The 27,902-nt window shown below is 43.9% G+C and overlaps 2 protein-coding genes across 4 annotated transcripts; one reads left to right on the top strand and one right to left on the bottom strand.

Annotated features, from left to right (window-relative positions):
* Window positions 1-747: 747 nt before the first annotated feature.
* Window positions 748-14,183, bottom strand: LOC131587634 (bile acid receptor-like). 3 transcript variants are annotated; one of them, XM_058855710.1, is made up of 11 exons: window positions 13,951-14,183; window positions 9,530-9,655; window positions 8,014-8,370; window positions 7,055-7,195; window positions 6,320-6,459; window positions 6,126-6,233; window positions 5,936-6,035; window positions 4,742-4,843; window positions 4,336-4,455; window positions 3,178-3,291; window positions 748-3,035 (listed from the first exon to the last, which is right to left on the bottom strand). In XM_058855710.1, the coding sequence occupies exons 2-11, from the start codon at window positions 9,618-9,620 to the stop codon at window positions 2,806-2,808; spliced, it is 1,503 nt and encodes a 500-aa protein (XP_058711693.1). In that variant the 5' UTR covers window positions 9,621-9,655; window positions 13,951-14,183; the 3' UTR covers window positions 748-2,805. The 3 variants fall into 3 exon arrangements, with proteins under 3 accessions (XP_058711693.1, XP_058711691.1, XP_058711692.1); XM_058855708.1 differs by having other exon boundaries at window positions 755-3,035; window positions 4,715-4,843; window positions 13,951-14,182; XM_058855709.1 differs by having other exon boundaries at window positions 762-3,035; window positions 4,715-4,843; window positions 6,126-6,230; window positions 13,951-14,181.
* Window positions 14,184-22,232: 8,049 nt separating this feature from the next.
* On the top strand, window positions 22,233-26,928 carry SIKE1 (suppressor of IKBKE 1). Its single transcript, XM_058855717.1, has 5 exons — window positions 22,233-22,562; window positions 22,640-22,745; window positions 23,043-23,185; window positions 25,042-25,155; window positions 25,594-26,928. Exons 1-5 carry the CDS (start codon window positions 22,404-22,406, stop codon window positions 25,681-25,683), a joined length of 612 nt encoding a protein of 203 aa, XP_058711700.1. The 5' UTR covers window positions 22,233-22,403; the 3' UTR covers window positions 25,684-26,928.
* The last annotated feature ends 974 nt before the right edge of the window (window positions 26,929-27,902 follow it).

The following is a 27,902-nucleotide window of genomic DNA, read 5'->3' as shown; positions in this document are numbered from 1 at the left end:
AGTTTTGAGTACAATTTTTTCATTGTTTCTGTACTCTAAAACAAGATCCAGAATTTAATCTCAAATGCTATTTCATTAATGATGTTATAAATACCTATTTATCTCTTAGAAACATCACAAGAGTAAATTCTTTCCCACAGAGGGTGCCACGAGCTTATGTATATGATTAGGAACCAAAGTTTAAATCTTTGTGCACTGACTGGGTCTGCATGAACAGACTTTGCAGGACAAGGAGGAGAAGTTTAGTCCTCAGGGGTATGAAAATCAGTAGGCAAATGGCAAGAAAAAAGTTCCATTTTGTGGCAGTAAAGAGCATTTTGCATCTGGGAAGCACAGAAGCTACTGAAAAAAAAGCTTTGCTGAGTTGTACTGAAGCAGAAAAATGTTGATGAAGGCAATGTGGGAAGAATTAAATTCTTGAGGACACCACTCCACTAAATTAATTGTTTATAGATAAAATAAAGCCAGACAGTGAAACTGGGATAATCTCTCTCAATTTTCCCAAATAATATTTTGACTTCAATCCTTCTATGTTTCAACGAACTGTTCAGAACCAGTTTCACAAAGATATTTAAGTGCCTAAATCTTATTCTGATTAAAGCTTGAAGACTTCCCAGGCACTTTAAAAGAAAAAACAAAACAAAACAAAAAACAAAAAGCAAAAAACAAAAAACAAAAAAGAAAAAAAAGAAAAAAAAAAAAGAAAATAAAAAAGAAACCCAAAACAACAGCAACAAAACAACTTACAAATTTGGACTCACCTTAATTTTTAAAGTTTTGTCTCTGAGCATGTTCCCTGAATCACAAATATCTCCTCTAAGTGATTCAGATGTAAACAGGAAACAGAGAATTATTATTCCCCTTTGCCTTCTTACTTAGCCTTGAAATATCCACTGAATAATGCTTTGGGAACTGTTTGTGAACAAATTAAGAGGCCCTAAGAATTTAGATAAGCAGAGTAGATGCATAGCTGACTTCTTCATCTGCTTCAGAGCAAAGTTTTACTTGTTGTGAAATCATATCTGAACTATGAAGTGATTTCAGCACATTTTAAAAAACAACTAACATTGAAACTGTATTTAACATTTACAGCTACGAAACTGCTAAGACTACTCATTAATATTAAAACTCAACAATATTAAAAAATGTTAAAGAATGTGCAAGGTATAGTTTATTTTAGTTTTATGTGAATCAGTGATTTTGCCACAGTACAGGGATTTAATGGCAAATTAAAACCATCACCTGGGCATTTGTTAAAACTGCACAAACTTAAGAGTTTGTTTCCTATGGGTAGATTTGTAAAGGATTATAAAATCCAGAAGAAAAAAAGAAATTACAACTAACATGAAAATACATTTTTTAAAATGAATAAATCAACTGCCTGCAATTTTTGAAATTATCAGAATTTACCAGAATTGGTAATGGGTTTGGAACTCTTACTTCGTACTTCACAGTAGCTTTTCAAACCACTGGTGTTTTGTAGTTTGCTTTATAGGCTGTGGCCAGAGTGGAAGATTTTGATGAGGAGAAATCATCAGCTGCTGTCTGTCTGTGCACGGGTGCATGATAAAGGATTCGGGAAGCAAAATTATTTCTTTAAAGTCCAGTATTTGATATTTATTTTTTTCTTTACTCCCATGGATAGTTTTAAACACCACATCTGACTATGTTTTTGTATGAAAATGCCATTTTACAAGGTTTTCAAGTCACAAAAAATAGGATAAATAGTGTAACTCATCTCCTGTCAGAATATTGCATTTGAATCTAAACATATTCCATAAGGAACCTCAACATGAAACAATAATTTGTTTAATTCGCATAACTCAGTGTGGTGACAGGTTTTCACTGCACATTTGGTCTGGTGTAAGCAGGACTTCAAAGCCAGTGCAAGCATCCAAGTGGGGCACTGCTCACTGATGAATCACCCACATCAAACATGGATTTATCATCGGTGATGCGCAGTAACAACACAGAGCAGACGATCAAGATTATTTCCTTCAGTCTTGGTAGAGAATAACAGCAGATGTCTTTGAAATTAAAGTCAAAGATGTTCTCTCCAGCATCAATCTTGACAGTCTGCAGAGGAATGAGTTCAGCAAATTTTACACACACACAGAACCATGGAATGGGTTGGGTTGGAAGGGACCTTGGAGCTCATCCAGTGCCACCCCTGCCATGGGCAGGGATACTTTTCCACTATCGCAGCTTGCTCCAAGTCCCGTCCAACCTGGCCTTGGACACTTCCCGGGACGGGGCAGGATGTGCGTGCTCGGGTCAGGACTCTGTCTGGGGGCTCCCAGCAGTGTCCCCGTGTCCCTGTCGGTGTCCCCCGGCCCGCTCCAGCGTGGCCCGGGGGCGGCACCATTGAGCGGACACAGCCCCACGGCCCGAGCGCTCGCCGCCCTTTGGCCGCGGGCCCTGCCCGGCACTCAGGCGCGGCCGCACGAGCGGTTTGAACGGGATTTTTCTAGGTGTGTCCGGAGAAGAGCGCTGACACCGACACTCGGCACCGGCAGCGACAACCAGCACCGGCACAGGCACCGACATTTACCCAGCACTGACACCGGCACTGAGCGTGGCACCTAAACCGATACCGGCACCAGCACCGACACTGGGACCGACATCAACGCTTGTACCGACACCAACATCACCGCCACCGATATACACCGGCAGCGACACTGGCACCTACAGTGACACCGGCACCGGCACCTCACGACGGCCGCTGAGGGAGAGCGAAAAGGGCGGGAAACGACGGCGCGCACCAGAGGCGGGAAGGGGCGCGCGGGCCGGCGGCGTTGGCGCCGCCTAGTGGAGGTCCCAGAGGTCGCGCAGCGGCGCGGCCAGGCGCGGATCCCGCGCGCGCAGCGCCCCCGCGTGGGCGTGGCGGAGGGAGCGCAGCTCCGTGAGGCGCCCCAGCAGCCGCGCGAAGCGTTGCGGGTCCCGCGGGTGCTGCAGCTTCGAGTGCTTGTACAGGATCCCCAGCAGCGGCTCCTGCAGCTCCTCCACATGGCGCTTGTCCCTCAGCAGCGGGCGATCTGCGGGAGAGCGGCGGCACGGTGAGCGGGATGTTCCGGGCGCCGCCGCCCCTCAGGGTCCGGTCGGTGCCGCTGCCCCTGAGGGGAGAAATGGGAGCTCCCCCGGGGCAAGTGACAGGTGGTTGTTACCTTCCCAGTTTACCTGAAAAGAACACTGTTGTTGCTACGAGCAGAGCGTATTCGGTCTCGGTCACTTTGAGTTCCCCCATGGTTCTGTAGAAGTAGAACAGGGCGGTGATGAACTCCTCAGTTATGCCTTGAAAATGGAAAAAAAACAACATTTTTTTTGTTTAAAAAAAACCAAAAAACCAAGAAACAAACCCCATGCGGGATAATGAGGATGTTATTTCAGTGCAGAAACAGTTGCAAATCATCTTTGCCTGAAGGGTGTGAGGTGACCCTCCCTGGATCCATCTGGATCAGTGTCTGGCTCTGGGCTCCCCAGGACAAGGGACATGGAGCTCCTGGAGCAGGTCCAGCTGAGGCTGTGGAGGTCATGAGGGGTCTGGGGCATCTTTCTTATGAGGACATGGTGAATGGTTGGACTCCGTGATCTTAGAGGTCTTGTCCACACTAAGTGATTGATTCCATGATTCTGTGAAAGGCTGAGGGAGCTGGGGCTGTTCAGCCCTGAGAGGAGACCCAGCTGAGAGGGGCCCTCAGCCCTGTCCCTGTGTGCAGGGAGGGCTCCAAGCAGGGACCAGTGATGGCACCAGAGGAACGGGCAGGAACTGTTGCTCAGGAAGTTCCACCTGAACGTGAGGAAGAACTTTCCTGTGAGGGAGAGATTGCCCAGAAAGGGTGTGGGGTCTCCCTCACTGGAGATATTCCAGACCCCCAGTGCCATCTGCTCTGGGATGGCCCTGCTGCGGTCCCTTCAAACCTTACCCATTCCATGAATCTGCTATTCTGTGAATCTTTTAAGGCTTGGGGCTGTTCTATTGCAGGAAATAGTTAACAAACTTTGTGAAAACAATGTTAATTGCTAAAATAGTAACTAAAGTTGTATAGCAGTTGTACTGTGGAGCTTTGATCTCAAAGGATATAAGCAAGCATGTACATGCCTCTTCCTGTCATGAGGATGTAATGCCAGTGTGTAATACCTGAGGAGGTAATGCCAGTGCAGCTCAAAGGAGAGGGAGGGGAGAAGGAGAGGGAGAGGAGAAGGAAAGGGAGAGGAGAGGAAGAAGAGAGGAAAGGAGATGGAGCAGTGGCCATAGGGACAGTGTAGCTCAGTGTAATAAAAATAGGGCCAGTAAAGCCAAAGATTCACATATTCAGATTTTGAGACCTCCATTACCTGTGGTAGTAGTAGAAGTTGGCCTCTCCTTATTAAGACACATTTCCATGGAATAAATACTGTTTTTATCAAGGTTTTGAACATGACAACATGCCCCGTGATCAGAAAGTCTTACATGACCTGGAACAAGGCAGATGAGAGTTCCCAGTCAAGCTTAAAGTGATCTTAAATATTTGTCTGTATCATTGCTGAAAATGTGTGAATTTTTCCCAGACCCATGAAGGTATAAAATCCTTTCTGGCATCTGGCTCTAAGTTCTTGGGTTGCGTATTTATTGGTCAAGGTCCTTCGTATTAAATTGGACACAATGTATGATATGTAATTAATATAGCTGATATTATCCACCCACAATGACGCAAGTCAAGTATTTCAGACTTACTTTCACTGGTTGATGGTTGGCACTCACTCATTCTTTGGTTGTAAATTTGGGCTGATCTCAAGAACATTGCCTCCACTGTGGACCCTTTCAGCAGAGCAATCTGGTCTTCACTGGCTAAACTCTCAAACCCTGCAGAGAAAGGTGCATGTTCAGAAGCAGGGAAGGCTGCGGCTGCCTTTAAGCCCCCAATGTGATGTGGAAAAATGATTTTTTAAAAATAAATATCTTTACTGGAAAGGAGGAGCCATAGTTAAATGATACATGTGCCAAAGACTTGAGATCTTTCTTGCTAGATTGCAGGTTAGACAATTTAAAAGGAAAAAAAAAAAAGGAGGGGGTAGTTTTCAGTGTTAAAAGATTCACAGGAAGATACAAGCAAAAATTTTGGGACTAAGCAAGGTGTTATCAAAAGATTCTTCCTAATATCTGATAAATATCACATGGCCTAACCCCTGATAAATTTGCTGCATTGTTTAGTGAATGGATACTCCATTCATTGTTATATTATTTTCCTCTTAGAAATCATGTTCATCTTTTAACAAGCTCATTGTCTGCACTTGTAATTCAAGAGCAAAAGAACTTTAGTGATTTTTTTTCCTAAACCTGATCAAAGCAGGATATGTAACACAAGAAAACAGACAGCTCACCCCTTCTTTCAGCTCTGTCCCAGAGAGATGCTAAATTACATCAAATACCTTCTTCAGATATGGTGATTGACCTTTGTCAGTGAGTTTTACAATGAAAAGTTATCACCTCTCTGTCAAATGTTACTTTGTCAACTTTACATGAAATGGAGTGAATTCAGTTGCTTGTTTCCTTGTTCTTTATGGAAGGAAAATATGAAGAAGAACACCTGGTTAGTCCCTTCTGTGCTGCCTTTTCCTTTGAAGAAACATCTGCTTTTTCATTTGGTGATTATGATAAATTGCAGACTCAACTGGATTTAAGAGAATGTTGTGAGATAGCAACTCCCTCAAAGTGGTATTTTGGGGTCCCTGTGCTTCCAGAAAATGTCTCTACTCCATGTCAGAAATGGAGAAGAAATCTAATCATAGCAAAGTTTTGAACTTAAAGTGTCCAGGTTTTCCTCATGACACATAAATGGCAAGTTTGAAGTACAAATAATCCATTAAAAGCCTTTTCTTAAAGCCTGTATTTTTCTCTGGTTCATGCCATCAGTTTGATTTTGGTTCTTCTTCTTCCCCAAAGGAAGAAACTCACCTGGGAGTCTTTTTGTGAAATCCACCAACACCTGGACATGGACAACGGCTGTCTCAGACAGGTGGAGGAAACTTTCCTCAGGACTTGCAGTTTCCTGTAGCTGCACAAAAGAGCATTTGGACATTAGATATAGCCAAGATACATGACAACAATGACTTAGCAATGCAGGCTGGGTGTGCTGGATACCTACAAACTTCTTGGCTTCCTCAAGGGGAATTGTGTATTTTTGGTGTGCTGCTACAATGTGGTCAAGAAGTTGATGTTCTCCTGGAGTAAGTTCCATCTTCTCTGGGATCTGCTAAAAAAATAAACCAATCAAGTCACAATGACTTGGAATAAGAATAAGTGATAAAAAGAGATATTTTAAATAGAAAAATATCCCACTTTTCCAGATCTTGTTGTAGATGATACTTGCTTACTATTCAGTCCCTCATCTTCCAGCTTTATGTTGCAAAGGAAACTGCTCTTCTGCTTGAAATTCTTCCTGAGTCGCTTTGACTTACACTGGACTTCAGTCAGCAAACCTGTGAGGTGTGGAGTGGCCATCAATGCTTGTATTTTCAATTAATTACAGTCTAAAGTCATCACTTTTATTAGAGATAACTTCAGTCTTGCATCACAGCAGCTGTCACCTATAATGAACTGTTTCCTGGAGAATGTATCCATGTGTTACTTTATCAGGTGAGCTGATGTTCTGCATCAGCAAAGGCCTGAGGGTCTGCAGTCATCTTTGTCCTTGTGGCTCAGTGACATAGGCATCAGAATTTTCCATCAAAGCCCATCATGCCATTTTTATTTAATTTTTTTCCCTTAAACCCTAAAGTTCATCTGATCAGCTCACTGCTGTCCTGAGAAGGCTCGGGATATTTAGTTTCTCTTGTTAGTACTTCCTTATTTTTTCTTGTACTGTCTTTGAACAACAATTCTCTTAAGGTGAGGGGATACTTCCCAAGCATTGCTGGTTTCTGCACACCAAGATGCTACAGGTGCCACCTTCCCCAAAGTTAAGTTTCCTACTACCAAATGAAGCTTAGACCAGTATCATCAGGAAGGGATTGACTTTGGAGAAGGTTTTTTCTGTGGTGATAAATAAATAATCCAGCATGAAGGAGCACTTACATTCTGCCAGCATTCCCACAGCTCTGCACTTCTTGAGGCGGCACTCCTGGCACTTCCTCCTCATGTACATGTCCATCTCGCAGTGCCCCCCACTCTTGCAGCGGTACACGGCGTTCTTGGTGATGCTGCGCCGGAAGAAACCTGGGAACGAGGACTGGGTGATGGCTGGAGCAATCTAAGGAGCTTTTTCTCACAGGGATTTAAAAGTGGCCTTTGGGTTTGAATGGCTGGTTTTTTTAAATGGAAACATTACCTTGATTTTAAATCTGCTTTTTAAAAACACAGTTATGTCTGGTTCTTTCTGACTGATATTGACACTTTCCAGACATGGAATCATAGAATATGCTGATTTGGAAGGGACCCACAAGGATCATCCAGTCCATCCCCTGGCCTTGCACAGACACCCCAACAGTCCCAACCTGTGCATCCCTGGAGCGGTGTCCAAACTCTCCTGGAGCTTTGGCAGCTTTGGGGCTGTGCACATTCCCTGGGGAGCCTGGGCAGTGCTAGCACCTTCTGAGGGAAGAAACTTCCCTGAGATCCATCCTGAACTCCCCTGGCACAGCTCCAGCCCTTCTCTCAGGTCCTGTCCCTGGTCACAGAGAGCAGAGAGCAGAGCTGCCCTCGTGAGACAGCTCCTCTACCACTAAGTTAGAACATGATTAGCAACTAATTACTACTTGCTTTTATTCAATTTTAATAGTGAAATTAATAACACTGAAGTAAATCATGAGAAATGTTCATGAGAAAACCAGCACCTGCTTACACTGACACTATCCTATCGAGTCATCAATGCAAAAATGAGATGCTTAAAGTGCTCGTATTAAATACAGACTGTGAAAATATGTCCTAAATTTGTAGGGGCTTCATTAGACAAATTAAAAGCCAGCTCAAAGCCCAGCCAAATCTGTGTGCCTCAATGCCAGCTGTGGCAGGTGGCCCTGAGTGTTCTCGCTCACCTTTGCAGCCCTCGCAGGTCAGTGCGTTGTAGTGATACCCCGAAGCCTTGTCCCCACACACCACGCACAGCTCCTCCTGCCCCTTCAGCCTCGCCGAGTGGTTTAACCTGGGCCTCTTTAGGCCCTGCTCCCCGCTGTCCTCCACCTGGGGAGCCAGGAAGGGGCCCTTGTTGAGCTCGCAGCTGCTGCCCACGCAGGGCCCGTCACCGTACGGGGGCTCCAGGCTGTAGGGGCCGAATGGGGCCGGGGCTGGCGGTGGCTGCAGGGCTGGCACTGGCACTGCTGAGTACTGGCAGTACGGGCCAGCCTGGAAATCTGGGTCCGGCAGCTGGTAATTGATGTGCTCTGGTAAAACATCTGTTCCGGGGGAAAGCAAAAGTGGAGGAACAGCCTGGTGAGTGTCTCGGCATCAGCTGCTCCAAAGTTTAAAAATGTTTTACAGATTTAGTAGCATAAATATTAGAGGAACACATTTTCAGAGAGGCAATCTGACACATTCTATTTAAATTTAAACCTGTAATGTTCTTAAGTGAAATCTTAAATGTAGCAAAAATGGCTCAGTAATGGTTTGGGCTGCATCATGTGAGTATGGACTAGTGTTAGCAGACAGTTGAAAATCACTTGCCAGCGGATGGCACAGCTGCCTTCAGATCTTACACTTAAAGGTTGTTTTTTATTTATCAAATATCTTCCGTAAGTGAATTTTTTAATGAATGAAGTGTTTGTTACTGATATATGTGTCAGGCATCATTTTGAAAATGTTGCACGAGGGTCTGAGAAAAATTGTGTAGAAATCAGAGCGTACAAAAATTACCGTGACAGGCATATTAAAGTTGAACTTCAGAGGAGTAAAAAGCAGAGACTTGTTTTATTTAGTATTTTCCCATATATGTGTCTTTACAATTATGACATTTCAGTTTAGTAAAATGTAGGTACAGAATTACAAAGAGAGTTTCTTCCTGCCTTTCTGTGTGTTGAGTTTTATTTTTTATCCAGCCTCCCTTAAATACACACAGCTATACCAAAGAAAGCCTGTGCAACGTGCATCATATTTCATTCTTCCTCTGGGATTATTAAGATCTCTATAAAAACAAATTGGAAAGATTTTTTAAAACAGTTTGGAGGGTTTTTTTCTTTTGGGAAAAAGGCTTTGGGTCCTGCGTTTAGTCTTCCAGAATCAAATTAGTTATTGCAATTACAATAACATAAGATAGAGAACAGGCATTATCTATTTATAATGTATCTGGAATACTGTAACAAAACCTGTGTCTTCTCCATGCAGATCAATGGGAGACAGTACTGGGGAAGTGTATATGGAATGCTCAGTCAGAATAATCACATTGTTCTCAAAAGTCTGTATAAGCATACAATAATAGATTTCAATACACTTTCAGTAAGAGCTTTCAAGTGCTTTAAAGATAAATTGAAATCAGGGAAAAAAAAAAAAAAAAAGAAAGAAATTCCCACAGGAGTTCATTTTGCCTTATTTGCAGAGTACAAAACTTGCTTCACTCACCGTAGTATTGGATGGGCTCAGGAAGGCCGTACCCATCAGGGATGGTGACAAACGTGTTGGCCATGCTCTGCTCCCAGCTGCACTGCTTCATCCACTCTGCTGTGAGATCAGCCTTGAAACAGCAACCTAGGGAATGGGGAAAGGAAGAGTAACATCCCATGGGAAAGAATTGCTGGGTAGGGTTAGACACAGACCTAGAAAACTCCAGAATATGGCAGAGTTTTCAGATCATAAGAAAATCAGATGTCTGTGTGAAGTCACATAACACCCTCAGTGAGGCTACAGAATGTTTGAGTGTCCTGATATTACACATTCAGGGTAAAACTCTTTCCTAAATTTCCAAGTTATAGTTAGAAATGTTTTGCTCTGAGTTTTACACAAAACCATGTGGGGTAATAGGAATAATCACTGGTAAATTCTCTAGTTCAGAGAAGGTTAAAAGGAGCTTCACTGGATAGAATGAACTTACTTTGAGCATGAATTGGAGCATTTGCTCTGGAGTAGATGTGGGGCTGTCCTGTTTGTGCACAAAGATGGGCTTTTAATGAGTTTATTTCATTACTTTTTATGCAGAGTTGAAGCAAGGAAAATAGCATAGAAAGGCCAGCATGTTATCTTTGTCATATAAGTACTCATTTATGCATTAAAACTCAAATTTGCCTTGTTTAAGCACTGCCTGAATTACCCTTCCTATGTTCCTTTAACAGTGTAAAGTTTTCAGTGAAGACCAAATATACTGATTTCCAAAGGATGTGCTGCCTCTAAAGAGCTTTCCACTGTCCCTTGGTCATTGAATGAGCCTGGGCTCCTGGCTGGATTCACTGACATTCCCCATAACAAAACACACTGAGAGCTCACAGTGATATAGTGAGAAGAGCTGCTGTGCTTGGAGTTCAAAATTGACCTCATTTTTCACTAATTTGACTTATAAATTCAAATTACGAGAGATGTTCTGAAAAAGGGTGCTCTAAAAACTCTTAAAGAAAAGTCTGTATGGACAGTGGCATGAGCCAGGTTTGAGTTTATATACCTACAGCAAACCCCTGGTATTGCTTAGAACTGAGAGCTAACAGAGTTTCCATTAGAGGAATAAGTAGGAATATTTGCCTTGCCCCCTTGTCCCTCTGCATGGGGTGCATGGGGTGTTACCTTTGCTGAGCCTGATGCCCACTGAGCAAGGGCTGTAAGAAAAAGTTTGCCCATGAACCACTCACAGGATTTCCCTGAGCAGACAGGAAGGATACAGAAGATGAAAATTGCAGGGAAGGATTTGGAAAATACAGCAAAGCCACTCCTGCAATGGGATTCTCTGCAGAATTTACAGCAAGTTGGATTCAAAGACCTTCCTTGAAGGAAGGGGTTTGTGCTATACCTGCACCTTGCTGCAGCTGAGACAATGAATGGATCACCCCAGGGAATCTGAAAAAACACACATCCCTTCCCCCAAACTGGAGAGAGCTTTGGGGCTGACCACTTTCGCTTTGTGCTGTCAGCAGAAGGTGAAAGGATGCAGTGAGGCTGGAATGCTGGGGGTTTGTTATCTCTGCTAGTAAATATTTGTTTGAGAGCAAAATAAGTCACTGAATCATGAGGTCTTATCAGTTAGATCAATTTGGCCTGGGCAAAGTCTACATTTTTTCCCAAAAATGTGTGTTTGCTGAAGAAATGTGTTTCTGAATTCCAGTGGTTTCTTTAAATAAAAGTCATAATTGAATAGTAGATTAAAAAAATTACACTGATCCAGTCTAATAAAAACAGTATATTGGGAGTATGAAGTATCAAATGTAAGGTGGTTGATTTCTTAAATGTTCTAAGTCTTGGAAGTAGATTTTCCTTAGACAAACTTTCCTCAGCTTAGGTATTATATAAGAAAGGATTCAGCCCTTCTTACTGATTTTTATGGCTAATAACAGTAACCAGTTGCACTTACAAAATTTCCAGCTAAGACTGAGACTTTGTAAACTGAATCTTAAATTAAGAGGATGTTAGAACAGTAGGAATAGTAAATCTAATGGTTATCTGAGGAATGTTCTACTGTCTTAGAACGAGACATGCATAAACATTAAGAGTTTCATTTTCTGACATTTGAGAATTTAGTGTTGACAAGCTTGTTCTTCTGATCAAACAAAGCATTGGACTTTTTAAAGCAGAAAAGGAAAGAAAAAAAGACAGAAAGAAGAGAATAAGATATGTAAGGAAGGAACTTCATTTCCTAGGCCAGGCAAGTTTTGATTTTTTTTGAGTGACTGTGAGAGTAGAGTTTCCCAACCTTTGCCTCCCCCCTGCTGAGTGAGGCAGCAGCAGGGAGGCCTCCTCCAAACTGCAGCAGTCCCTGGGATTCCATGATCCATGTGCTGCTCTACCCAAGGCTCTGTGGCCATCCCAAACCCCCTACACCTCATGGGACTGAGCCTGACCTGCGGCACACTTCCCCAGCCCACACAGACACCCATTAACCCTTTGCCAGGCAAGGGACCTCTGCACGTGCCCAGCACGGTGAAGCTCCTGACAAAAGGTACCAGACATGCCCAGGTGTAATGTCCAAAACAGTAACTGGAACAAAGTTGAGATAAGAATGGAGCAACGGGTTTGGATGTTTGGGGCAGTTGCAGCTGTGCCATTCCCAAAACAAAATGTTTTGTGCCCCTTTTTCTCTTTTCTGTGTATTCCCAATATTTGTTTGTGCATGAGCGCTTTAAAAGGAAGCAAAAATCTAAATATATTCCCAGAGAGGATGCATAAAGGTTTTTAGCCTAAAAAGTGGAAATAACTGGGAACAAAAGATGAATTTTTTAATGTCTTATTTTGTAGCATCCCAAACCGTAACACACATAGGGTGGGAGCCTTCAGTCCTCAGTCACACGGGTTGAGCTGACAGAAGATGTCAGCTGCATAAAGCACACGCTGTTCCTGCTTTTCCTTCTTCTACTGGGCATTTTCACGAGTGAAGTCCTGACCAGGTGAGGGGAATGGTGTTTTTTGGAAGAGGTGACCTACACTCAAGGTGGCTTAAGCACATTTGAAAATGTGCTTTTACAGGTTTAGTTTTGCCAGTGCTCATCTTCTGAACTACAAACGCTCAGTACAAACCAGAGCATGTTGATTCAAGGACTTGGTTATCCATCTCATGCAGAAATTTAGTTTTTAGTCCCAACTGAAAGACTTGACAATTTATCAAAAATGGAATCCACTGAAGAAAAAAAAAGGCCATTGATTGATAAAAGTAAAGTAGAACCATAAATAGAATATACACATTCAGACTAGAATCTGAACTGTACATCTATTTATTTCTATTTATGGTGAAAGATGTGGGGTTTATAATTTTTATTGCTATAAAACCCCATATCATAAAGCAACATATCACCAGCTTATCAAATTTATTGGGATACAAAACATCCTTCATGGAGTAGGGCCACAGGGAGCCCTTTCAGAGCTTGGTACTGACAGTGCTTTAGCTGCTATCGTAAATATTTTGACAGTTGAGTCATGGGGAAATTTCTTGTTTACAGGGAATTTTAGGAACTTGAGCTGAATGTCTTCACCATCTATTTAACACACCTCGGGGCACGTTAGTGGTCATGTAGTGGAGCTCAGAGCACGTTTCAGGCTTGGGTTTAATCACTGTACTTCACTTGCAGCTGGAAGGCAAAGCTGTTTTTTTTTTTATTTGTGAAAATTTAAGCCAAACACTGAAAAAAAAAAAAGGAACTGAGCATAATAAGTGCCAAGTAGGTGTGATGCCAGCTGATCTATTCAATTTCACTCAAGCAATTCAGTAATCACTGCTTAATTAAAGAATGATTTTGCAAGGGAAATTCTAGGATCACTTGATTGATCCTGTATGCAGCTTTACATGCATTATTAAACGGTTTTCTGTTCCTCCTGGTTTTAATGTGCCAAGAAGCTCCCCAGAGCTGCTCTTTGAAGAAATTCCACTTTTCTTCTTATTAAATGTGTTCCTTCCTGGTCATATAATAACCATAATAGGAACTGGCTTCTTTCACCAGTGGACTGCATTGCAATTATCTTGAAATTTTCCTTTGGAATTATTATTCCATGAATAATCATTTCAAAGGCATACTTTTTATACATTGTAAATAAGAGGTCAGAGATTTTTTGAAACTCACAGTTTTCCGGGTACTTTTGGGAAGGGAAACAAATAATTGAATTTAAAAGTTGTTTTTCTTCACTCTGTGTGTCAAACAAAGTACTGTTGGAACAAACCCTTGGCAGTAGAATACCAGATTTAAAAGCTCATGTTTGCTGTTTTCATTTAGTCAGATGTTTAAAAAGAAAGAAAAGAGGAGGTAAAGAAGAAAAAAGCCCAGTGCCTGGAATATTCTCACACAGCAAATTGGCTGTATGGCTCGAGTAGAAATTTCTAACCTCAGAGCATGCAGAGAAGGGAATGAAATACTCACGGTGGTTGCAGGGAACTCCTCTCCTGCCGCGGGGTCCGTGGGGCTGCAGTGCCGGTCCCAGCTCTGCTCCAGCTGGAGCCAAGCAGGCCTTTCCCTATTTATCAGTTTGTGTGCACACCCCGGGCTCCAGACACTCGGCAGAGCCACGCTGCGGCTCCGAGACACCAACTTCCCACACAGCTCCTCTGGGGTCGGAGCAAGGGCAGCTGCGAGCCCACATAAATCACATCAGAACTGGGTCATCAGGGACAGAGGCCATGGGGACCCTCACGTCACCGCTTCCCAGAGTCCTCCCTGCCCAGCACAAAGATTCTGCTTTCTTGCTAGAATTCAAAATTCTCCCATTTCGATTGCTTCACGTTGACATGTCGGGGTGGTGATGGAAAAAGTTCAATTCTCATGCGGGGAAAATATTGCAGTAGTATTATCTGGAGATTTTTACATGACATAGTAATTTAATTTGGAAAGGCTGGATCAGGTCAGGACCTCCAAACATCAAACACTTACCTTGTCCTCTGTGTTCTGATCCAGACACCCCTGTGGTGATGCAGCACACACCAGGCTCACACTCAGTTTGTTGGCAACCTCAATGAACTTAAGTTTGTGTTGCCATTAACTCAGTAAAATTTCATTTTTAAACCCCCCAGTATTTCCATTATTAGTAACATCTAATAAACTAATATTGCAATTAGATGATTTCATTGTTTCCTAGGTAGATGTGACCTTTTGGACGGAGAATTTTCTTGCTAGGTATCATGCTCTTCCAGTGCTCCCAGCAGGTTGCAAACCTCATCCAGGAGGAGCTCACCTGCCTTCTGTGTAAGATCAGTTCCCCATTCACCTCGGGAAAATCTGCTTTTGTTGGAAACTGCATGAAATTAGATGGGAAAAGGAAAATATAATTTCCTGTTGGGTAACCTACAGCGAAGTCACTTAAAATACTCTTTTGGGACAGTAGGTTTTCATGGATTAATTGCCATCACCCTTCAAAGCAGGGACATATTTATATTCCATGGGCTCCAGAGAAGAGCAGCAGCTAAGGCTGCTTATTTCCATGTGCCATTTAGGAATCTGTCTGTGGAGTGAAATAGTTGAGTCTTTCAAGAATAAATAGCATTGACTGATAAATGTTATTTGAGCATATTATGGGGTTTTCTGAGTTTTCAGATGTCCTACATTGATCACGTGTAGTGATGGGGGGCTGGAACTCAGTGATTATGCAGCAGAGATGAAGATATTGATGTTCTAAGCTTAATTATGATCAGCACTTGTCTTTCTGGTAAAAGCTGCCTCATACAGGAACTTGCCAAGTTATCAAAAAGACTTCAATACTAAAACGGAAGGTTTTACAATTGATAAAACAAATATTTTTTTTTTACAGAAGTATCTCTTTCACAATATCCCATTGACTTTTTCATCCAGCCTTTCTCATGAAAGTTGGAAAAACAAGCAGAAGTTTGTGAAATATTGTGGTTAGATTTTAAATGCTACTGACTTTTATTTTTAGCACTTTTTCTGATAGAAGGAACCTTACTGATAAGCTGTTCAAATTAGCTGTAGGATGTGGGTATTTAGAACCTGTTGACTCCAGGGAACTTAAGCCTGAAGCCCAGGTTTTTAAAAGGCATCAAATCCTCATTCTACTCAGTTTATAAAGCCTGCTGGATTCAAGGTAAATTCAGTTTCTAAAATCAGTTTATTAATAAGTTTATAAAATAACTATATAAAACTTAGTTGTAGTAGAAATGAATTGCAGTAATTGTTAGCCCAAGGTTAATTTACTCCCACGCTGTAGTAATTAAACTATTTTGCATAATCATGAAGTGATTCAGACCAGGTGACTGGCTAAATACATATATTTATGTAAATACAGATATTTACATTATTTTAACAAATCACTGTTCCTATTCAAAGCTTAGCATGACAAAAATGGGAGACTTGAGGGCACACTTGAGTCACCTAAAATACTGCTGCAAAGAAGATGAAAATAAACTCTTTTCCATGCTTGTAAATAATCAAAACCCAGAAAGGTTATTTAGGAGTAAGGGAGATTTAAATTACAAAGTAGAGAAAGCAATTACTGTGGTAAAAATAGCACTGGAGTGAGTTCCTTGTACAATATTCTCCACCGGCTGTTTTGAAGATCAGTTTGGGCAACCAGATTGAAGTCAGGAATTGTTTGCTCTGAGCTGTTTTGGTTTGTAAAGAGGACTTTTTGTAAAGGACTTTTAAGCTCTCTTCCACCTCTGTTGTCTGTTATTTTTCTATACATACATCAATTCTGTAAAACACTGCTGAAGTCTCTGGTCAGTAACATGCCCAGAGCCACTTCAGAGGCAAAGGAAATAATACCAGACTCAAAGCTTGCTTTACTAGCAGTAAGTAAACAAAGTGTCACTCATAGATAGGGCCTGAAAACAGGAGCTGAATGAGTCCATGCCATGAGCCGACATCCAGAAGTGGCACTGAAGTGGGGAATAAGGGACACACAGGTTTTCTGTGGAAAACAAACCAATCTGGTGACAGCAGCCTGACCTGGACACTGCTGCAGCACTTGTGCAGCCTCACTGTCACCACTGCAAACTGGGAGCTCTGGGCAGTCAAATCCCCGTGGAGCTTGGGCAGCTGGTTCCAAAGGTCTGATGGGTAAGGGAGCTGGAGATGAAAGAAGAACTTCCCTGGATCCATACCTGCTGAGAGAATCCACTTTCAAGGTCAGCACAAGTCTTTGTTCATCTGGACTGGAGATTCCAGATGTCTGTGATTCATTTGGTATCTGAATAGTTAAAGGAAATTGCATCTACTCCAGCTGGATCTTCTCTACATAAATGACCCGTTTAGCTTGATCTGGTATTGGATTGTTTACGTAACTTCAGTAATTAACCACTATCAGCCTCATTAATGAAACATAAACCACCTCTTCTGCTCATTTGTAAAGCATTTGTCAAACAAAATTCAAACAAAGAGCAGGATCTCAGCAGAGTAACAGCCCTCCAAGAGCTACTGAGCCCTGACTGCAAGGCACAGCAGTCACTTTGTTGTTGTTTTTCGGTAGAACTGAAGCAGAAGCGATGGCATTGTCTATTGCTCTTGGCTAACTTCTCCCCAAGCCATCTGAGATCTGTCACATGAGGGCAAGGATGCCTGGACAACTATTTTGGCTATTTCAGTACAAAATACTGATGTTCCAGCTCATTACTGTAAATCATTAAATGATGAAAGCAAGAGTCAAATACTAAATGACTAAAGCCCTCAGAAAACTAATTGCTAATTACAGTAATTGTTGTTCTATGTGAGTTAAAGGTTATATTAAAATAATTATTTCATTATAGGATTAAATCCCTCCTGTTGGTAAACTGTTCTGAGCAATATTAAAGAAAGCTGAGTATTAACAATACAGATCACATATCAAAATGATCTCACCTAATCTTTACCTATTTTTGTGTCAGAGAAATAAAATGGTTCAGTGGCATAAAATACACTGGCAGACACATCCATGCCAAAAGTTTTGTGATCCAAGACCTTTGTATTTCCTTTCCAATCTGTTGAGAAACTCATGAAAAAAACACCAGTTTTCTGTTCCCCCTCTCTTCTATTTTTTTAGATCTTCCAAAGGTTCAGGAATGCTGACACTCTTGGGATTGTTCTTCCTGGGTGTGAATGAACCTCTCAGTCCTGGGTAAGAAGCAGCACAAAGCTTTGTGAGTAGTGATTTTGCCTGTTGGCGTTACCTTGCGTGGTGAACAGTTCCCATTTAGCACTGCAGAGAAGTGTTCATTAGTGTGAGATAATAGAAATACTCGTTGTTTTGCATCAAATGTATCAGATAAATCATCACAATCAAAATGGATGAGAAATAACTCAGAAGATGGAACTTCTTGTTAAGTTCTTAAATGCTTTTTTGGGATTAAATGATGAAATATCAGACCAGAGAGGAACAATTTTGATCATTTTAAGACTGATTTTTTCTTAATCATGAATTTGTTGGATAGTTTCACCTTGCATTTTCTTACAGGCTTGTAAGTCAAACCTTGAACAGCTGATCATTATGTCAAATTTCAGTCCAAGAGCCAGACTGCCTTAAACTCATCTGAAAATCTCAGGACAGCCCACAAAATGTTACTGTTTTTCCTGTTTACTCTCTGAAACTCAATCTGCAGTGCCTGAAGGCAGAGTAGGTACAAGAAATTAATCCATTCAACCTTCTCAATGTTCCTGGGTACCCTGACACCTCCCCCTTTCAGTACCCTCTGCCAAATCTGTTTCCCCTTGGCTGGAAGACCAAGATTTGTTACTAAAATGCTCCAGCAAGGCACAAGGTGGAAGAAAGGAAAGCTATGAATTAAGTTTAATTACAATCTCAAGAGTTGGTAGTTCATAGAGAATACTCATAACTACAGGCAGTGACTGTACTTTTTAGGTGCAGCAAAGGGAAGCCAAGACCTCATTTCCATAAAGCAGATCTTGACACTGTATTAAGCATTACAAAATAATTATTGTGGAATCCCTTGCTCAGCATTTTATCAGCAGTGGTCTTGCTGCTGAGAGACTGAACTAACTGGATGTATCCATTTATCAATGATAATGTTTTTCCTTTTTTCCAGCCTGGATTCCATCTTGAAGACATTTGTTTTAACAGTAGAAAGAATATTAGACTCATAAATGTGAGTGCTGTGGTGCAGTGGGTGACTCCTCAAGATTTATCAAAGCAAGATAATTAGGATGAACAATAAGACTGAGTTCCTTGGTAATAACTTTTGTCACAGGACAACTCTGCATTATACCACGTTAATCTGCCTTGAAGTATGGGTTGGGAAGAACAGGAGGAGAATTCCTTTGGGCTCCTGGCCCACGAGTGTCTGTGCTACACTTTTGTTGATGGCAAAATACCACTGAAATTGTCACAGTAGCTGAGAGCTGTCTTAACACTACCATTTAATTTTAAAAGCAAGCAGTCAGAATGTATTGGGGTGTGTGGTGTGAGAGTGGGCTGGTTTGCTTTTTAAACAGCTGTAGCTGCTGAAATAGGTTTTGAAGGAAAGACTTGTAATGGAAATGAAAATTGTATTTAATTTTTAAAAGCTTGTACCCTGCTGCATCACCATGGGAGACTTGTGCTTTCAGACACTTAGCCGCAATGTTCCTACCTGTTCTGACCACACTTATAATTAATATAATTTTACTGAAAATACAAGAAGTATCCTAGAAATTTGCCCTTTATTCTTTTCTCTACTTCCAATATCTAGATGTCACTCCATCTGTCACAGAGGTTGCCATTTGATACTAGTCTGTTCATAGAATCCCAGAATATATTGGATGGGAAGGGACTTAAATCCCATCTTATTCCAGCCCCCTGCCATGGGCACCTTCCACTTGCCCAGGTTGCTGCAAGCCCTATCCAGCCTGGTCTTGGGCACTCCCAGGGATCCAGGGGCAGCCCCAGCTGCTCTGGGCACCCTGTGCCAGGGCCTCCCCACCCTCACAGGGAAGAATTTCTTCCAAATATATAACTTGAATTTCTGCTCTTTCAGCTTGAACCCATTTCCCCTTGTCTTGTCCCTGCAGTTCCTGATGAGGGGTCCTTCTCCAGCTTCCCTGTAGTCACTTCAGACTCTGGAAGGTTCTGTGAAGTCTGCACACAGCCTTCTCTCCTGGCTGAACAGCCCCAGCTCTCTCAGCCTGTCTCCACAGGGGAGGTGCTCCTGTCCCCTCAGCAATTTTGTTCAGTTTTGATCCATCTAGATTTCTTTGTGATTTTCCTACTGTTAGCAAGAGCCTCCTCAGCTGTACTCAGAACTGTTATGTATTTGTCCCACCATACAAATACTATTTTTGATTTTCCAAAGATGGCCTGGAAGCAGTTTGGGCTCTGCAGCAGCCTTGTTGTTCTGAGTGTCCCAGTACTCTGCTATCCAGCCTCCACTTCTCCTGCTACAACAACCCCGTGCTCTGTTTGACAAAATACAGCCATGTGGTTAAGAGTTATTAAAAGCATTAAAACATTAACCTCTTGTAACCCCATTTTTCACTTTGTACACACACATAAGTGTTTAATCAAATCGAAGTTAAACACTAAAAAGTTTGAGAAGCCAAATTTATACATTCTATTTAGTTTACACAGAATTGATGTGATAAGCCAAAGGAGTTACAAGGCACCCCTACTCAGAAATGCTCATCTGTTGATTTGTTTAAGCTCTGTTGCTACACACTTGAAGTTTTGGTGACAAGCATTCCCAGCATTTAAAGCAAGGAGCTTTGTCCTACTGGGATCCTCTCTGTGTCCTGGCGCCACAGAAACTCACTCTGCTGTCCCTTGGACAAATGATTCCATGTCCAGATCTGCTGGAGAGGGGCTGAGCCCCAGCCCCGAGTGGGAGCAAGGGCTCAGTGCAGTGTGCCAGTGGTGTCATAGACTCTCATCTCCCTCATGCTGGAATTTTATTTCTAGAAGCCAGAATAACAGGAAATAAACTGATCCTGAAATGACAGTGCTGGCCCACAGCTACCTCTGCTTGTCCCTGTTGGCAGGGAAGGCCAGGATGGCACCTCTGACACCAGGGAGAAGTGAGTGTTAAATCAGAATTATAAACACAAGAGCAGAACAGGCCAGCAGCTCAGACACATCCTGGTGCAGCTCCTGTGGAGGTGAAATGATCCTTCACACTGCCCAGACCATGGGCTCCTTCAGCTGATTTCCTATGGATAAGAACTGGAATTCCCAGTGCCACATCTCTAAATGGCTCAGTGAGTGCCTGAATTAAGAGAACTTCAGGGACCGCAAGTTTGGTTTCACAGAAATCCCTGTGCTGGATAAAGTGAAAAAGGGAAAGATGGCTCAAGCACACAGAGCTCGTTCCATGGAGCTGTGCCAGGCCTGCTCTGTGAGCCTGCCCAGAGGATTCTGTGGAAATGGGTGCTCTGGAGGCTCTGGAGGTAGGCACGGAGCTGGGAATAGGAGAAGAGGGAGGCAGAAGCAGGTGCTGAACTGCACACGGGAGGTCATGTGAGGATGTAAGAGTGGGACTGGGGAGACCAGCACTGGCTAGGGCTTAGGGATGATGTGTCCATTTTAGGACAGGACAATTGTTATCCAACTTGTTCCATAACCAGGATGGTCCACACAGCAATATTTGTCAGTTTTCCAAGTGTTCGTGACTTGGCTATTAGGAAAAAAGAATTCTGATAAACTGTCTTAACTTTATAGTATTCTCTAACAAGATGCAAAATAGGGAAGGACCAGGAGGTGAAATATGCTATAACCATGGTCTGGACTTTATGTCCAAACTAGTAGAAGGATTACATTTCCCAGATTTGCAGAATAGCTCTCATACTTTACTAATTAATCTGATTCTGATGAAATATTCCAACTGCAGCTGCTTTCCCTGTTCTCTTTTGCATTGTGTGCATGCTTTAAGATTGTTGCTTTTATGAAATTATCTCATTCAGCACTTCTACACCAGGCTTGATTATCTCTGAGATTATCAAGAACCTTCATCTGATAAAGCATCCTGGAGTTTTCTCATGTGTCTGTGTGATTAGGAATTTAAACTCGAAAGATTATTCAAATCAAAGGCAGTCCTGCTAAAATATTATTGTTGAAAACATTTTTAATGAAGTCGGTGCTATTGAACAAAACCTTTCGGCACAAAGCCTCAAGGACACCCCGGATCACCAACAGTAGCTTCAGTTAGCAAATAAGAATCAAAGCAGCGAGTCAGCATTGCAGAGCTTGTTATTTTGAGTGGCGGATGTTTACTGTTGGAAGGGACAAACAGCGGCATCAGATAAGATGGGAGCCCCGCAGCTCCCAGCCGGGATTGATCGCGCTGTGAGGGAGCAGCCGCAGAGATAAGCGGGACCCGGGGTCAGGGCCGCCGGCCCTCCGCAAACAGCCTGTGCCGAACAGCGCCCGCTCGGAGCCGCCCTTGTCCCGGGCTCCCCCGGCCGTGCCGGGGCCGGGCTCTCGGGGCACGCGGGGCTCGGACACGCGGGACCGCGGCGTGGGCGGCTCGTGGTAGGGGGTACCTCCACTTGGGGCAGGAGGCTTTGGGACGCCGTGTGCCAGGGTAGCGCGGTGTCCCCTCACGCCAAAACGCCCCAAAATCAGCGAACGCTGCAAGGCTTCGAGCTTCCCCCGGGCACGGCGAGGGCAACCCCGGCTCCGCAGGTTGGCTCCGCCCCTCGACCGGCCCCGGCCCCGCCCCCCTGCCCTGCCGCGGCGCTCTGGCGCCGCCAGGCGAGCTCTCGGCGGATCGGCGGGCTCGCGCCGGCCGCGCCTGCGCACTGGCGGCGCTGTGGCCGCGGGCGGAAGCGGCGTCCCGGCCCCGCGGGTTCGCGTCCGCCCGCGCCCGGCGGCGGGGCCGGAGCGGGACCGAGAGCGGCTGCGGGGGCAGAGCGGCGGCGGGGCCGTGAGGGACATGGGCCCGCCGCGGGGCTGAGTAGCGCCGCCCGCCATGAGCTGCAGCATCGATAAGATCCTGACGGACGCGCGGACGCTGCTGGAGCGGTTGAAGGAGCACGACACGGCGGCCGAGTCGCTCATCGACCAGTCGGCCGTGCTGCACCGGCGCGTGGCCGCCATGCGGGAGGCGGGCGCGGGCTGCGCCGACCAGGTGAGCGCGGCCGGACCGACCCTCGCGTCTCGGTAGGCCCGAGGCGGCCGCACCGACCCCCTGTGTCTCCTCGGCAGGGCCCGGGCCCCGCGGCGGAGCGACCCGACCCGTCCCGGCTGCGGCCGCACGTGGTGCTGGCTCAGGAGAACACGCAGATCCGCGACCTGCAGCAGGAGAACAGGGGTGAGCGGGGCCGAGCGCGGATCCTGGCGGGTGATGTGCACCCGGCGTGCGGGGTTGTCCCGGCGGGAGGGACTTGTTGAGGAGAGCAGAAGTGTGTCTTGTGTCGCCTGTGGCAGAATGGCTGGATGCCCCGCTGGGTCGCGGGTCACGGAGTCTCCTCGGCCGAGGGGATCCGGGCAGTGCCGGGCTGGGGAGCGATGGGGCAGCGGCGGCCCCGCCCGCAGCTGGTACCCAGCGAGCGTCTCGGGGCTCCTGCTGTGGCTGCCGCTCGGGGCCGTGACGGGCTGTGTTCTGCAGAGCTCTGGGTCTCACTGGAGGAGCACCAGGACGCCCTAGAACTCATCATGAGCAAGTACAGGAAGCAGATGTTACAGCTGCTGGAAGGGAGAAAACGTGAAGAGGCAGAACCAGTCTTGAAAGTCCATCAGGCTAATTCCGGGGTAAGGTGGGATGGGGGCTGGAGAGTGCTCAAGACCCCTGTCTCCTGCTCGCTGTCGTGCAATCTTTGTTTCCATTCCTGCAATCTCTGTGCTCCAAAGTGCATTTTCTCCAAATCTTGACTCTCTTTGCTAGTATTTTTCCTTCTGTTCCTTTCAGAGCATACAGGTTGTAACAGCTGTCCCAGAGGACACTAAAAGGCACAAACCCCTTCACAGCCCAAGTGGAGGCTTTTTCTTTCAACCAGGTGGTGACTTCCCTGGGTTAAGCTTAATGTACCTGATCCTCTGCAGTAAAGTCAAAGATGTCCAAGTTGTTATCATTCCTGTTCAGTAGCTGTAACAGAGGGCAAAATAACCTCCTGAACTCTGTGAGCTGTATGTTTAGTTCTTAAGAGATTTCACTCCCTAGTGTTTTTAAATCCAGATACTCTGTGCAGTGGCCTGAAGTGTACCTTTGTACACACTGGGCTCAGTGATTTCAGAACTCTGAGATGTGGCTGCTGATAACTGCTGCCTGTTTCATATTTAGGTATCTAGTAATAATAAAATAATGTTAAAATTCTATTTAAAACTTAGGAATTGTGATAGGCATTTTTTAAAATGCATTTTTATCTGATTAGAGAGCAGCAGGTTGGTTCAACCCAGTGACATCTCATATCTTGTAGTTTTTTCATCAGTACTGGAGCCAGCCTAACTCTTCCCATGTATTTCTTTGCACTGATATGTGGCAACTCACTGGTTCTCTTTTCTGAGTTGCTTAACTCCTCTGAAGGTAAGTGGTGTAGCTACCAGTGCCTCCCTGAGTGCACAAATTGCTGTTTATCAAGGTTTTACATTTGAAACAAACTTGACAATGCAGAGCTGAAAAGGTTTTGAAGGAACCCTTTATGGGATATCCCTTGACTAACTCAATGTCTAGGCAAAGCCTTCTGTACTTCAGATTAAGTCCTTGAGTTTTTTCTTCCCCCCCATTTTGAAAGCAGTAAGAAACTCATGATGTCTTTAAAAGAACTACATTCTTAGTATAACCATCTTCCTGTTTAGAAAAATAATAATCTTTCTTCCCAGAAGTCTTTGTGTTTTCCACCTCTCTTCTGGATGCTCTAATTTGTTTACATACTTTCTGAATAATGGAGTTTCAAACTGAATCTGTGATAAATTTATCTTCCAGAGGCAGTAGAGAACTATGGGCACTTAAACTCGACCTTCTCAGATTATGTGCTTGATTGCTCTTCAAGCAGGAGCTCTTGCTCCATACTGGAATTTGTCAGTGTTTGTTCCATGTGCATTTCTGAGCTTCAGCAAAATGCATCTTCCAGAGGATTATTGCTGTATCTAGACAGATTCTGTAAAAATCTGCCTCAGGAGATTTGGTCTTACTTGATTTAGTTTTATTGCTTGATGTCCTGCTGAGATAGGGCTGTTTACTCCACACTTGAAATCTTCTTTGGTTTTATTTTTGGTGTCTTTATAAATTCAATCAGGCTTTTCTAATAAAGCAATATAAAATTTACTGCCTACTAATCATGTTCACATGAGCCTGAATCTGCTGTCTCAGACCTTGGCACGCTTTAAATTATTTCCCTTTAAGTCAGGGCGCCTTATCTTGCTGGTTCTGTGTCTCTATTCACTGTTTTCACTGATACAGGACTGCTGATAAAGGACAATAAGGTACAAGATCTTATCCTTAAGTATACAAGGTAGAAAGGCTTGCAGGTGCTTGGGAGGAAAGGATTAAAATTTGAAACAGAAAGAATCCAAAGTCAGGAAAATGGAAGTAAGTGATTTAGAAGGGATAAATTATGACTGTTGCTTTTGCCTGAACTTACTGAATGTATTAATTTTATGTCTTTCAGGAAATTGAAAGTCAAATAGACAGAATATGTGAGATGGGAGAGGTGATGAGAAAAGCTGTTCAGGTGGATGACAAGCAGTTCTTTAAAGTTCAGGAGAAACTGGCTCAGTTGGAGGTAAGAACAGAGCCAGTTGCTGAAGATAAATTGAGCTTTGGGTGTCTCTGGACTTTCTCTGTATTTTCTGTGTTTGTGTCAACAAAACAGTTATTTTAGTTTTAGCATTTTACAACACTAAAAGTTTGGGGATGGGGTTAGGAAATGAAGAACATGTTTGTTTATTTTCAAGTTCTTAATGTTCATATCCTTTTTATGTATCTCTTTATATAAATAAATAAAGCCAGAAGAAGATAAGGTTTAAATTACGTGGTTCTAGTGTGCCAGCACTGTACTAATGCTTGCATTACAAACTGTAATGTCCAAACTTTATGTGTCTGTGAAGGAGAGGGACTCTAAAGATTAGCATCTTTTAACTACAAATTAGCACCTTTGTGTGATAGTCCTTTAGTTGTGAATTAGCTCATTTCTACTTCAGCAAAAATGTTGATTTTGCAGCTTGAAAACAAAGAGCTGCGTGAGCTGCTGTCGATCAGCCAAGAATCCTTCGAGGTGGGGAGAGAAGATCTGCCAGACTGTGAAGCTTAGGCCACAAAAACCTTATCTCCAAGCCTTCAGAGACTGTTATGAAACTACCTGACAAGGATTTGTTGTTTCAGGTGTTTCCTTGTATATTTGTTTTATCTTTAAGGTGTGTGGGCTGTTTTTTCTGCATTTTTCTGAAGTGCTGATGGCAAAAGCTTGCACCCTGCAGCACTCGGATGCTTAACACTGAAGTATTTGATGTGTCCTCCCTTGTGATGGTTCATTTCCTTTCCCTTTGTTATTTTTTATGAGCTTTAGTTAATAATTCCAGCTGTGCAGGTGGCTCTTAAATCCACCTTGTCGGTAGCTAGAGAACCTAATGCAGGTTGTGATTATTGTGCTTGATAGAAGGAATAGGAGATGACTGAGAAACCACAGTGTGAGAGGCAGGGATGTGGTTTGCTCTGGCTGCACAGGGCAGCTGGGCTCTGCAGATTGAGTGACCCTCGGTGTCTGGCCGGCCTGACTTTGTCACCTGGCCACTGCTGAGAGAACAGCAGATATGCCAGCAGAGCACTTGAAGGAGTCACTCCTATTCAGAGCAAACTTTACCTTGTTTTAGGGGTGAAGATTGGAGTTAACAACCCTTCCTGACACATGCATATTTGAGGGATTAATCTTTTTTGATAGACCTGTCCCAGCCTTCCCAGTGCTCCCAATTATCAGCCAGCCCTGCTCTGTTGGTGTGCTCAGAGCCTGCCAGAGCACAGCACCTCACCTGCAGATCAAAGCTCTTTGGCCTCCCACAAATTTGGCTTTAGGCAGAGGGAGTTCAGATCTGCCTTAAAAGCAAACCAAACCACCCCCATACACAGAATTTTAATGTCACGTCACAGGTGAGTGTGGTGACAAGTGTTCCACAGTTACTGCAGGTCCTGTATTGAGTGGAATTAGAGTGTTATAGGAGCTTCTCAGTAGGGTGGTATTTTTAATGACACTTTTTATATAAAAGATTTCTGTCCTACCTGTCATCTAAGAATAATCTTCCAAGAATGGTAAACATCTCATTTCCACTATTAGCTTAAATTTTTAATGCCACTTTTTCCCAAGTGAGACTTTTGATAGATACAGAAGGTAACTCATTCCTGTGCTTACTGAGAGACAGTGAACACTGGAGATGTTGTGAACATTTGGAATTCCCAGCAAGACTAGTAGATATAAGGGATTTCTGTACAGGAGTGCTCTTGTATCCAATCCTTTTCTATTAGAAATTGGTCAGGAGGGAATAAAAGAACCCAGTGAGAAATACTCAAGTGTTTTCTGTTTTATGAGTCCTGGGATAATTCCATGTATTCTGCTTATTCCCAAGCCTTTTGCACCTAAGTGAAATACTACAATGACCAAAATGTTGAATTTTCTTTTTTTAAATTAACATCATCCAGAATACCTGTGATTCATTTTTATCTTCACTCTCTGTGTAGAGTAACATCAGAGCACAACTCTTCCCCAAATCACTCCACAAGTCCTACACCAAAAGAAAAAAAATATGGACAAACCCAAGAAATAGGGACTTTGCTGTGCAGCCAGAAAAAAAACAGAAACTAAACAGCAGTTGTTTTGAGTTTATTGTTAATTAGTAGCAGGTGAAAATTGGCAAGGGAAGTTGAAATACGTTCACAGAATAGCCTGAGCTGGAAGGGATCCACAAGGATCGAGTCCAACCTCTGCCCTGCATAAACACCCCAAATCCCACCCTGGGCATCCCTGGAACGGTGTCCATACTCCCCTGGAGCTCTGGCAGGGCCGTGCCCATTCCCTGAGGAGCCTGGGCAGTGCCAGCACCCTCTGGGGAAAGAAACTTCCGTGACATCTATCCTATACAGCCCCGCTACAGCTCCATGTTCCATTTTCTCCTGTCTCGTTCTGGATCTGTAACTGGAATCTGACTGTGAATGGACCGTTGTACGCGGCTCCCGAGGGCTGCTGGGCATTTTCAGAACTTGCTCCACTTGTGCTGGAAACTGGACTGGAGCTTCAGGGCTGGAAATGCTCTGCCTTGTCGGCAATGTGTCTCCCTCTGATCCTTTAGCTGTGTGGGAGCTTCAGCGAGCGCAAGGCTCGTGTCCCTCCCTCGAGCTCTGCCTGCCCAACACCGACACACCGGCTTGTGTCCCCGCACAGGGCACACCCTGGAGCGTGCCCGCTGCCCTGGCCCGGGCCGAGCTCTCCCTCTTTCCGCCTGCCCTTCAGCCGGGGCTCTGTCCCCTCTCAGCCGGGGTTTT

Source organism: Poecile atricapillus, chromosome 23 (genome assembly GCF_030490865.1).
Source record: "Poecile atricapillus isolate bPoeAtr1 chromosome 23, bPoeAtr1.hap1, whole genome shotgun sequence".
In the NCBI taxonomy this organism is placed as follows: domain Eukaryota; kingdom Metazoa; phylum Chordata; class Aves; order Passeriformes; family Paridae; genus Poecile; species Poecile atricapillus.
This window is presented reverse-complemented; position numbering and strand designations above follow the sequence as displayed.